The sequence below is a fragment of the Vipera ursinii genome, assembly GCF_947247035.1.
Source record: "Vipera ursinii genome assembly, chromosome: 1".
NCBI lineage: Eukaryota > Metazoa > Chordata > Lepidosauria > Squamata > Viperidae > Vipera > Vipera ursinii.
The window spans coordinates 343,585,650-343,598,309 of NC_139512.1; the positions used below are offsets into that span (position 1 = coordinate 343,585,650).

The 12,660-nt window shown below is 39.1% G+C and overlaps 1 protein-coding gene across 1 annotated transcript in view; it reads right to left on the bottom strand.

Moving 5' to 3' along the window:
- The window catches only part of MYBBP1A (MYB binding protein 1a), an 83,400-nt gene that overhangs the window by 44,076 nt on the left and 26,664 nt on the right, over positions 1 to 12,660 (bottom strand). Inside the window, exons 13-18 of the mRNA XM_083361839.1 lie at positions 12,302 to 12,410; positions 11,671 to 11,767; positions 8,446 to 8,600; positions 7,460 to 7,555; positions 5,038 to 5,199; positions 3,281 to 3,445 (exon numbers count right to left, since the gene is read on the bottom strand). Coding sequence (XP_083217965.1) covers positions 3,281 to 3,445; positions 5,038 to 5,199; positions 7,460 to 7,555; positions 8,446 to 8,600; positions 11,671 to 11,767; positions 12,302 to 12,410 — 784 coding nt within the window. The remainder of the gene's footprint in view (positions 1 to 3,280; positions 3,446 to 5,037; positions 5,200 to 7,459; positions 7,556 to 8,445; positions 8,601 to 11,670; positions 11,768 to 12,301; positions 12,411 to 12,660) is intronic.

Consider the following 12,660-nt stretch of genomic DNA (forward strand, 5'->3'; position numbering starts at 1 on the left):
AATAACCAAGCTAAGGAAGCACCAAGCACTCCACAGTTTAACCCTGAGCTACAAATGTTCTCTTTTATTGAAAATACTGCAGCTGTTAAGACCTTAGTTGTCAGGCCTTCAAAGTATGGGAGGTCAAGAAATAAACATCAAAAATCCATTGGAACTCTATTTGTTACAGGATATAATAACAAACATTTTTTGGCTTCCGGATGGCAAGGTGACGCTGGAGGCAGCCATTTCTTGGCTGTCAGCCTCGCAGCTCCGTAGAGCTGCCGAAAACAGCGCCGATCAGCTGTTCGGCGGCTCGGAAGCCCCCACCTCAGGAGAAGAGGAGGGGGTGAGCGTCCAGGTAGGGGTAGAGCTCTCCGGGGCCGCCAGAAGTTAGAGTTTTGGCGGCGGAAGGATTGAGCCCCCCCCGAAGCCTGGGCATGCTCCGGACTGCGAGGCGCCTCTGCTCTGGGTTTTTTGGAGCAGAACAGGGCGTTCGCAACCATCCCTGCTAGCAAGGAAGAGCTTCTGAGAACGAGGACACAGGCAGAGCGATGCAGGAGATTTTGGTGAAGATTATGTTTTGATCTTTAACTCAATGGACTTTGCTGAATCTGCATGTGAAAGTGCGTAGTTAACAATAGAGGGTGAAAATGGCGGCTATATCTTCTAAAGTTCCTGCCCTGAGGCAGCAGTCTTCGGTGAAAACTTCATTGTCCTCTGCATCTGAATCTGTATCAGCTTTTACAGCAAAAGATTTGCAGAATCTGTTGCAAGAGACTATGGAAAAGCAAATGCAGCAATTTGTTGAGATAATGGAGAAAAAGTTGGAGGAGAAGTTTACAGAGAAATTAAAAGAAATGAGAGCAGACATCACATCTGCAATAGAAAGCGTGGTTAAAAGTATTGAGATTTTGGATGAAAGAGTGGAAGATCTTGCTCAAAATGATATTAGATTGGAAGCCAAAATGACAGAAACTGAAAATGTAATAGAGAAAATGGACTATGACTTGATTTCGACACAGTATTCTCAGATGGAGTTTGCTTTAAGAATCAGAGGCCTAATAGAAAATCCTAAGGAAAATTTGGAGAAAATGGTTTCTGAGGCTTTGGAAGGGGTGTTGAAGCGACCAGCAGATGAAATAATGCAAGATATAGATAAAATCTTCCGTGTTAATTCGTGGATCGCAAGACAAAGGAAACTACCCAGAGATGTGGTGGTTTATTTTACAAAGAGAATGATTAGAAATGAAGTTATCCAGGCCTCCTACAATATTGATTTTGTAATTGCTGAGCAAAAAGTTCTGATTTTAAAAGAGATCCCTGCAAAGATTTTAAGAAAAAGGAAGGAATTTGCTTTTTTGACACAAGAATTGAGACTACGTGATATTAAGTTTAGATGGCAAATACCAGTGGGTATGGTGGTGACCTATGAAGGTACGAGGTACTGTTTCACCACGGAGATTCAGGCACGTGATTTCTACAGTAATGTTTTAAAAGCAGTCCCCATACCATCTTTGGAATCTACCAAGAAAAAAGGTGAGAGAGTCTCAACGTTCCAGAGAGAACCTGCAAGATGCTGAAGGGTTAACGCAGGCAGATGTGAAAGATACAGGAGTGGGTCAAATTTCATTATCACTGGAGAAGGCCAGAAATTGGAAGAGGCGTGCTACTTCTGGACGAATGAATCAAGCCTGAAGATATAGTCACATAACTGTAAGAGACAATAATGCAATAAGGATTATGGGAATTGGAATTGCTAGAAGGACTAAATATTTGGGGATATATTTTTTACCCTTATAAAATAATTATGTATTATTTCGTGTTGCTTTAGTTCTAAGATGATTATGAAAAGTTAATTGGGAAGATTTGTAGTAGTGTTTATTGATATTCTGTAGGTTATGATTTGTTATTTGGATGAAAAATTTTAAGCTTTTAGTTGGACAGAAGAATAGTTTTATAAAATTGATATAAATTGTTTTCTTTGTGATTGAAGTTAATTTGTAATATTTTTATGGGTAATATTGCAATAGGTAATAGAATATAAGAATATAAGAATGATGTGATTATATAAAAATTTCTTAAGTTTGGAAAGTAATCTATGGTATTTTAAGCTGTATAACACATTAGGATAATGTGAATTTAAAGCTTAGTTGGAATGAGGAATAGTTTTAGACAATTGATATAAATTGGTTTATTTGAGATTGTTTTTATTGGGTATCAGATTGGAAGGTATTATTTTGTATTTGAATAATCATTGATATGATATATATATGTATGGAATTTACCTATATGAGTTAAAGTTTGATAGTTTGAATAGTTTAGGATTGTTTGCGTAAGTTAGATTATGATTGTTTGTATTTTTATACCCTGTGTTTTGGTATTAGATTGGAAAGTATTATTTTGTATTTGTATAATTATTGATATGATATATATATATATATATATATATATATATATATATATATATATATATATATATATATATATATATATATAATATTATCAAGTTTTCTTATATGAGTTAAAGTTCGGTAGTTTAAATAGTTTAGGATTGTTTGCGTACATTAGATTATGATTGTTTGTATTTTTATACCCTGTATTTTGCTCTGGGAAGCGGGGGGGGGAGGGGAAAGGGAGGGAGGGGTTGGGGAGGGTTGGGGAGGGGGAAGAGGGTGGGGGGAGGGGGTTGGGAGGGTTTTTTTTTTCTTTTTTTTGGTTTGTTAAAGATAAAATGTATTGTAAAACTTTTTAATAAAAAAATAACAAACATTTTTTTCTTTCCTCGCTTATCCCATGCAGAATCAAGGTATAGTTATTTTAAGTCTCCTTAACTTACTTTTCCAAGGGTGAGATATTATTTACTCTTTAACATTACGTTACATAATTATCTACATTTACTATTAATAGCCCTGGCATTCTTTGGCCAACATTACCTTTGAAAAGACTTTTAAATAATTCCCAGAACTTCTTACATGGCAGAAACTAACAACATAGAATCTTACATATTTCTAGATAGCTTTTGTGGAACAATTCTTAAGAAAATCCAGTAACTGAAATTGCACAATAAAGAATGCTCAAACTAGGGCAAAATTTGGAACCTCATATGAGACTGCACAAGATCTCAAGTACAAAAGAACAACAACAACAAAAAAGGGTTTTGGCCATTGAAAATTTTCACTTATTTGTATTTGGGGACATGGTATGCCATGCAGGAGATTTTACAAGACTGGCCAACAGCTAAAATTAGTGCTTATCTTAGTCATAATAGGCCATAAACTCAGAAAACCTGGATTCTTACCTTGATTTTGAAGTCCCGGCGCAAAATCTTCTCTTTGCGCAACTTTTCCTTCTCATCTTTCTTGGCCTGAATACGCTTCTTCTGCTCAGTAAAGAGGGATGAAAGCTTCTCATCAAGGGACATCATAGTCTCATCATCCACATCCTCACCACTATCATCTCCTTCCTTGATGTTAAAAAAAAAAAGACAACAAAGCAAAGGTTCATAGGCCACCCCAGCAATGAATTATAAAACTTATAGTCCAACATGTCAAAAGAACATCAAGTAGAAAGAAAGGTACCAATATACCAATAGCAAACTTATTCCATATACTTAAATTCAACTCATATAACCAATAACAAACTCATCCTTGGAGCATTTAGTATTACCATAAAGGTAAAGGTAAAGGTTCCCCCGCACATGCGTGCTAGTCATTTCCAACTCTAGGGGCCGGTGCTCATCTCCGTTTCAAAGCCGAAGAGCCAGCGCTTGTCCGAGGACCTCTCCGTGGTCATGTGGCCGGCATGAACTAAACGCCAAAGGCGCACGGAACACTGTTACCTTCCCACCATAGTGGTCCCTATTTTTCTACTTGCATTTTTACGTGCTTTCGAACTGCTAGGTTGGCAGAAGCTGGGACGAGTAACAGGCACTCACTCTGCTACGCGGCACTTGGGATTCGATCTGCCAAACTGCCGACCTTCTGATCAACAAGCTCAGCATCCTAACCCACTGAGCCACCGCGTCCCTCAGTATTACCATATTCAATCACAAAAAAGCTGAGAATTTTAGGTGCCAAAATGGACCTTAAAAATTGAGATTGGCTTATTCACAGATGGGCTTATCCACAAGTACATACAGTAATCCTTTCAAATTTATATTTCCCATACACACACACACACGTAGATAAGCCCATCCATGGGTCAACAGACCCTTAAATGTTTAACCAAAATGCCCTAAAAATGCAGGTTGGCTTATCCATGGATGGCACTGTTTTTATGGTATTTGGGTTAAACATTCAAGGATTGGCTTATTTGCGGATGGCCTAATCCACGAATATATGCGATATACAGGCAAAGATTATATGATGGTTAAAGGGATGGGTTTGACTGGAAAGATTCATGTTCAATTTCTCACTCAATCACAAAGTTTATATGAAGATTTTAGGGTAGTTCCTACTTTTCAACCCCAGCTACTCAGAGGGCTGCCGATGCAAGAAAAACAGAAATGGGTTTTCCAAAGTGCACCACTTGAAAGAAAAGCAAAGTACAAATAGAATGAATAAATATGAAATGAACCATTAGCTAGTTCTGCACAATGGAACACCTTTCAGCCCTCTTCAATGCCAGGAGGCTGCAAAGTTTGGACAAAGTGCATAAGAAGACCTTCAAAAACTAAATAGGCAGGAAGGACATTTTTAAAAAGCATCCCACTGAAGACTAAGAATGATCAGCAGCCGTTTTGCTGATCTTTAATGCCAGCTGGCTAAGGCTGAGATCTGGCACAATCAAAATGTGTTACCTATAAGAATGAAAAAAACAAACATAATTCCTACAGTAGCGCTATTAAAAGTCCCAATGCACTTTTTTTTTGTAAAGCAGTCAGCAGACCACTTTGTGCAATGCCAGCAGGAAGTAGTAGCTCATCACCTCTCTAATACTATGTACCCATTTCAGACAGTGCAGCTCAGCATTCTTCATGCAGAATTGTATTTCTCTCAGCACAGGAGCCTCACTGTTTACCTAAGTGAAAACTAAAGCCTCTTCTCCAATACCTACCAACGCGTTCCCAGCTTGTAAAACATTCCTCAGCATGGCACGGAAGTTTTCGTCGGGTTCCTCCTCGCCCTCACTATTTGTCTCCAAAGCCTCCTTGTCGCTCTCATCACTTTCTTCAGAGCTGTCTTCATCAGAACTCTCCCCACTTTCTTCACCTTGCTCCTGCCAGAAAATAAAATAGTTTTTTTCCCCTTCAGCTGTAATTCCTAGTCCCTCTTTAGTTTAATCTTCCATACTGTAAGAGGGAAACAGTGGTGGTGGTGTTGTCAGATAAATCAAGATAAATAAGTGAAGGGTAGGGAAAATGAATCACTCCTAAGAACTACAATGATTGGGCAGGATTCCATATCCCCCTAAACCAGGGGTCTTAAACTTGGCCCTTTGATGACTTGTGGACTTCAACTCCCAGAATTCCTCAACCAGGCACGCTGGCTGAGGAATTCTGGGATTTGAAGTGCTCAAGTCATAAAAGGGCCAAGTTTGAAGACCCCTGCCCTAAACCAACTTGCCAACTTTAAGACCTGTGGACTTCAACTCCCATGCTGGCTGGAGAATTCTGGGAGTTGAAGTCCACAGATCTTAAAGTTGGCAAGACTGGACACCCCTTCACTAAACCATCCTAGTTTCTTTAGTTGAACTCCAAAGCCAGCCATTAAGATTTATAAACTATGGTTTATCAATAAATGTGCTGTGCATGTTATAATATTTATTGATTCAATATGATTAAACAAACCATGATTTAGCAAAATATATGAACCAGGTTGCTATTAATGTGAAAGATCAGCAAAGATAAGCTCAATATGCCAAAGCAGCAAAGAAATTATCTTTTGGATTCTTACAATAAGAAAATATTAATCTACAATATGAAAGTACTTATTTTAAAACAACCCATCCTTCTGTCTTTAACAACACAAGTTTCCCACCTGCAAAATCTCGCAATGGTTAACCAATGTCAATAAAAAACAGGGCCGAACCTTTGGCAAATGACCAATGCTCAATGCACAAGAAAATTATTCTGGGGCTGATCTCCATCTCCAGGTAAAAAGTCAATCCGTTATCACACAATGAAAATGATCCTTTTTTTATCTGCTATCCTGGAGGTTTTATGTTAATCCGAACTGACAACAATTTCTAGACTGGACTAGACCAGAGGTCCCCAATCTTTTGGGCACCAGGGACCAGTTACGTGGAGCGAGGTTTTTCTACAGACTGGAGAGGGGGTGGTTTTGTGTGCTGCCTGCATCTTGCGGATGGGGCTTTGTTTGTTTGTACGGACCAGTTGCTGGCATGCTGCGGCCCAGTACTGGTCCACGGACCAGGGTTTGGGGACCCCTGGACTACTAGACAATGCATGCAGAAGAGCTACATTAGTCTATGACAGCCAAAAATAAGGAATCTAATAGCACTTTTTCAAACTGCAGGTAGCTCTCAATTTAAAACCATTCATTTAGTGGCCATTCAAAAGTTACAACAGCACTGAAAAAAAGTGACTTATGACAGTCCTTGCACTTATGACCATGGCAGAATCCCCATAATTACGTGGTCAAAATTTTGGCATGTATTTACAAGAGCTGAAGTCCTCTCAGGTCATGTGATCCTCATTTGCAGCTTTCCCAGCTGGCTTCTGACAAGCAAAGTCAATGAGGGAAGCCAGACTCATTTAACAACTACATGATTCACTTAACATCTGCAGTGATTCGCTTAATAACCATGGTAAAGAAAGTTGTAAAATCAAATGTCACTCACTTTAACAACTGCCTTGCTTAGCAATGGAAATTCTGTATCCAATTGTGGTCATAAGTCAAGGTACCTGTAACATGCTTTATTAAAGGGGTTAGGTTCAGCTGGTTAGGATAAGTTGTGCTACTCAAAGAAAGTGGATGGCCTCAAACAAGACTCAAATACTGCATTTAATTATTATAACATCATCTGTTTCATCCTGGCTTAGAACTTTATATGAACCCAGCCAATTATGGCTCATTTTATATGAACCCAGTCAACTCTGACTCATTGCACAAACCATGGTTAAAGTAAACCATGTCTTAGTACTGTGGAAATCCATAAAGATTTGAGATCAATATTATACTGAACATAGTTGTCAGGACTCTCTTGGATGGCAAAGCCAAATACTCAAGAGCCTATTTCCCAAGATAAACAAAAGTTCACTTATTGTAGCCAAACTATAAAACAACAATGAAAAAATTCTAGAGATTGCTGGGCATCAATGCGAGCTCCATTTATTTTACAACCAATATTCACATGTTTGCACTTCTTTTTCCCAGTTGTCTATGTGGTTAGAAGCAATTCTGTTTGGGCAGGATATAACTTCCATCTGTTTCTTCTTTTAGTTGCGGCCTATTTTAATATTGGATTGTTGACTTTTGACCGTGTGACAACTATCTTTCACAATAATAGGACCTACCATATTTTGGATGGGAAATTTCTTTCTCTTCTTCTCTGCTTCTTCCATTACGACAACAGCACTTTCTTCATCCTGGTCTTGTTGCGGATCGAGAACCTTAGGGAGAATTTTATTTTTATCAAATTCTAATGCATTATCTCTGAAAAGCAACAACGCAGCCTCTTCTCAGAGCAGGCCTGCAACAACACACATTTGCCTGACAGGATCCTGCAGTTTTCTACTGTAGTTGCTCCTGAACATTTGTAACCTTGCTAGTCAAGTGGCACCAGGTTAGAAACTGGGAGATTGTGAGTTCTAGTCCCACTTTAGGCATGAAAGTTGACTTTGGCCAGACACTGTCTCTCTCAGCACAATTCACCTCACTGAGTTTTTGTGGAGGAAAATAGGAGGAAGTCACCACCTTATTTATAAATAATAATAATAAACAGGATAAAATCCAAAACAAAATAATGTTAAACAGCTCTTGGCGTGGTCAATAAGCTACTTATTCCCCATTGTACATGGAAGTTGTATCAGTTCATCCATATCCATGCATAAAGGTATTTAACCCTGAATTAAAGTTTCTATTATGATGTCTGGTGGTTGAAGCATATTATCAAAATAACTGTCACCTTTTCTTTCAAAGAGCAGCAAAGGTTTGTCCCATTCTCTAATTTTACATTTAAAGCAAACCTGTAAATATGTTCCTACTTAGATATAAAAAACTAGATCAAATCATCCAGTGAGCTTCATGGTCATATGAGGTTTTGAAGCTAAGTTTCCCTAATCCAGGGGTAAGCAACCTTGACTCTTTTATGACTCGTGGACTTCAACTCCCAGAAATCCTGAGCCAGCCACGCTGAGAGGAAAGGGAGAGGTTTCCAAGCTGAGCCATGCTGGCTCAGGAATTCTGGGAGTTGAAGTCCACGAGTCATAAAAGAGCCAAGGTTGCCTACTCCTGCCCTAACCTAAGGCCTTACATTCCAGGCAGAGTGTTAATTACTCACGTCTAGGATGAGCTGCAGAGCACCCTTTGTCATGTGTTGGCAGACAAGTCCAAACACATTTTTACAGACCCGTCGAATCAGCCCACTAGACCGAGCCAAGAGAGAAAGTAGAACTTCCACAATCACTTCAACCCACGATGGCTCTTCTTCACCATCTGAGCAAACAAAACAAAGCAAAGAAAACCACATCATCCCACTGATGTTCCTAGATTAGTCTTTCCAAATTTTATGTCCTCCAGTTAATTTGGGATAGATCTCCAAATCAGCAATCATCATACTAGTTGGAAATTTTAGAAGCCACCATCCCAATGCAACTGAAGGGTATGAAGACAAGAAGACGATGATATACTGTATTATTAATTAGTTGATGTAAGATGGTGAGTAATAGAATATATTCAAATAGATAAGATGCGTATCCTGAACATTAGATTTTGTGATGAACTGGGATAAAGGGAAATGTGGTTATTTAAAACTTGGAAATTATAAATATTAAATGTTAAATTAAATATGAATGGGAAACTAAAAATTGGGAAAACCTAATTAAGACATGGATAGTCTATAAAGATTGTACATTAAAATAACCAGGATACGTATAAACTAAAAATGATTGATAAATGTAAGAAAGTTATTTTTATTTAATTGATATAATAAGAACTGTATTAGTTTAAACATGAGACAGTAAACACTAAGGGAAAAAGAGAGGAAATATTTAATGTTGTGGTCTGAAACTTGTACTAAAGATATTTGTATGTTATTGAATTATCAATTAACTCAGCCGCCACATTGCTTTTTAAATATTTGAATGCACTTCCGGTGGCGGCGCGGCGCCGAAGACAGCCTCTCCGGGCTGCCCGCGGCTCAGCTGAGTTATTTTCGCCCGAAACAGCGCCGATCAGCTGTTCGGGCGAATTTGAAGCCCCCTCCTCGGGAGAAGAGGAGGGGGTGAGCTCCCAGGTAGGGGTAGAGTTCTCCAGGGCCGCCTGAGCTTATGGCTTGGGCGGCTGAAGGATTGAACTCCCCCGTAGCCTGGGCTGCTCCCAGCTGGCCAGCGCCTCTGCTCCTGATTTCTTGGAGCAGAGCCAGGCGTCTGCGACCACCCCTGCCTGAAGGAATGACTATGGATTAAAGGAGCAGGCAGAGCGATACAAGAGGAAAAGGTGAAGAGGATTATTATATTTTACTCTCCAGCTTGATGGACTTTTTTTGGATTATAAATCTGAAGTGAAAGTGCGTCACAATTGGTAAAAGATGGCGGCTAAACCACCCCCTAAAACTCTTCGGAGTGCTGGAACTTCTCCGGTGCAACAATCATTACTGCAGGCGCTGCATCCTCTTGATGTATTGACATCAAAGGACTTACAAGATGCTCTTGAAAAACACACCCAGGTAATTTTGGAATCAATTAATGATAGATTTGCACAGATGGAGGAGAAATTGGAGAAATTGGAGGAGAGAATGGAGGAGAGGATGGAACAGAAGTTCAGAGTGATGAAGGTAGACATCTTGTCTTCAGTGTGTAAAGTGGCTCGTTGTGTGGAAGAATTGGAGGAAAAGCTAGAAGATTTGACTCAAAAGAATGCTATATTAGAAGCAAAAGTATTGGAGAATGAAGATAAAATGGAAAAGGAACTGAGTCTTGCTCAATATTACCAGATGCAGTTTGCCATTAGAATTAGAGGCTTAAAGGAGAATATTAAGGAAGATCTAAAGCAGCTGGTTTCTGAGGCTTTCGAAGTAGTATTGAAACAGCCAGCATCTGAAATAAAAGGAGGCATGGATAAAGTGTTTCGTGTGAATTCATGGATTGCTGGACAGAGAAAGTTGCCTAGAGATGTGGTGGTATATTTTGCAAAAAGGGAAATTAGAGATGAAGTTATACGAGCTGCTTATGATACTAAAGTTGTGATTGCTAATCAAGAAGTTTTGGTCTTAAAGGAAATTCCTCCAAAGATTCTAAGGAGAAGGAAGGATTTTACATTTCTTGTGCAAGAGCTCAAGCAACGAGATATAAGGTTCAGATGGGAGATCCCAGTTGGGTTGATGGTGACGCACGAAGGTAAAAGGTACCGTCTGGTTACTGTGATGCAAGCGCGTGATTTCTACAATAATGTTTTAAATGCAACGCCATTAACACTTCTGGAAGCTGAAAAGGGATCTGGAGAAGGAGTGCATCAAGAGGCCGAAGATGGTCAGATAGAAGACAACGGTGTTGGAGGAGATCAAGATATAACCTCGTCGGATGATTCTATAGAACAGAGGGTGACGCGTGCTGCTGCAAAACGATCTAAGAAGAGAAAATAGCAGGATTTGCAGAAGTCTATGGAATTTCTACGACGTATTTATAGTCAAGTATGGGAGGTGGGAAAAGGTTTGGGTGTAGACGCAATATATTTTTATATGTGGTGGTTTTGTGGAAAGGGTGAGCTTTTTTTGGATTAAAGTTTGGTGGAATATACAGAAGATTCTCAAATGGAGGTTAAAGTTTTGTTCGCAATCTTTTTTTTTTGTTTGGAATAATTATAGATGTGGCACTGGAAGAGGAACGGCTGATTATAGAAGAGTTGACTTTAAAGTTTTCTGATTTCGTTGAGGTGGCGAAGATTTTGGTTAATTTGAAAGATTATCTGTAAGAACGTTATATCATGGAATGGACAAAATGGATGGAGTCTATTTAGGATAAGTATAGGGTTGAGAAGTATTATGTAGTATTTGAATAACTCTTTTTTCCTTTTTTTCTTTTTCTTTTTCTCTTTCTATCTTGGGGTTTTTTTCTTTTTTTTTGTTTTTAATATATATTTAATACTATTAAGGTTTGTTTTATCCTATATAAGCTAGAGAGTGTTTCTTTTTTTATTTTAGTTTTTTATATATATTTAATATTGCTAAGGTTTGTTTTATCCTATATAAGCTAGAGAGTGATGGATTTTAGAATTTATAGTTGTTAGTATATGGTTGTTTAGGTTTGCTTTTTTTTATATATATACCTTGTATTTAGCTCTGGGAAGTCGGGGGGGAGGGGGGGAGGGGGGGAGGGAGGGGGGGAGGAGGGAGGGGGGGAGGGGGGAGGTAGGGGGGGAGGAGGGAGGGGGAAGGGGGGTTTTTTAAAGGAAAATTGTATCTTAAAACTTTTCAATAAAAAAAAATATTTGAATGCAAAACTAGAAAATCAATAAAACTTTTTAAAAAAAAGAAGGCGATGATAACTAACCTGGGATAGAAACTCACCTGTTGTAGCTGCCTTTTTCTTCTTGGGCTTCTCACCAAAGGCTCTCTTGATACAATTCTGGAGATCGTTCAGAAGGTTCACACTCTCTGCTGGAGACTGCGTGTGCATTGCAGGATCCAAGAGGAAAGAAGAAAGTAAAACCTATCAGCATTGTTACAACGGTGTTTTTAATCTTGTTTTATCTGCCAAAAAAGTCAGGGCCACATACTCCCTCCGTGTATAAAATAAGTTAAGATTGGAAAACATACAGGTAGTCCTTGGCTGACAACACTTTGTTTTGTAACCACTTGACGTTACAACGGTACTGACTTATAGCCAGTTTTCACACTTAGGACTGAACAGTTGAACTTCAAACAATCGCTAAACGAGAGATGGTAAGTCAAGAACTATCTGTAAAAAAGAAACACCTCAAAGTCTGCCAGATATGAATGAGAGACAAAAGCCCTTCCCTTATCAACTCAACCCCTTCGTCATCATCTGAGGAACTGTCACAGAAACCAAGGAGAAAATGAATCCTACAATTCCTAATCAACAAATTATTCTTCATCCCATGCGTATTATAACTAAGAATAAGGAATTTGCTTGAATTCAGAGCTAGATCCAAAGAACTTCTGGCATGGTTGACATTACCTTGAAGAGGTGAATACCGACCAACAGTAGCAGGTGTTGGAAAGCAGAGGTCTTCATGTTGTGGCTTTTTTCATCTCTTTTTTTCAGAGCCTCCACAGTCTGCAACATCCTGGGACAAGGAGACATCATGTTTAAGACCCAGCAGTTATACATTTGATTTCAATTCCACACCCTAGGTCAGGGGTAGGCAACCTCGGCTCTTTTATGACTCATGGACTTCAACTCCCAGAATTCCTGAGTCAGCTGACTCAGGAATTCTGGGAGTTGAAGTCCATGAGTCATAAAAGAGCCGAGGTTGCCTACCCCTGACCTAGGTTGTCACGGAATCTCAGAACTTTTGCAATAAGCTAAGATCCAAA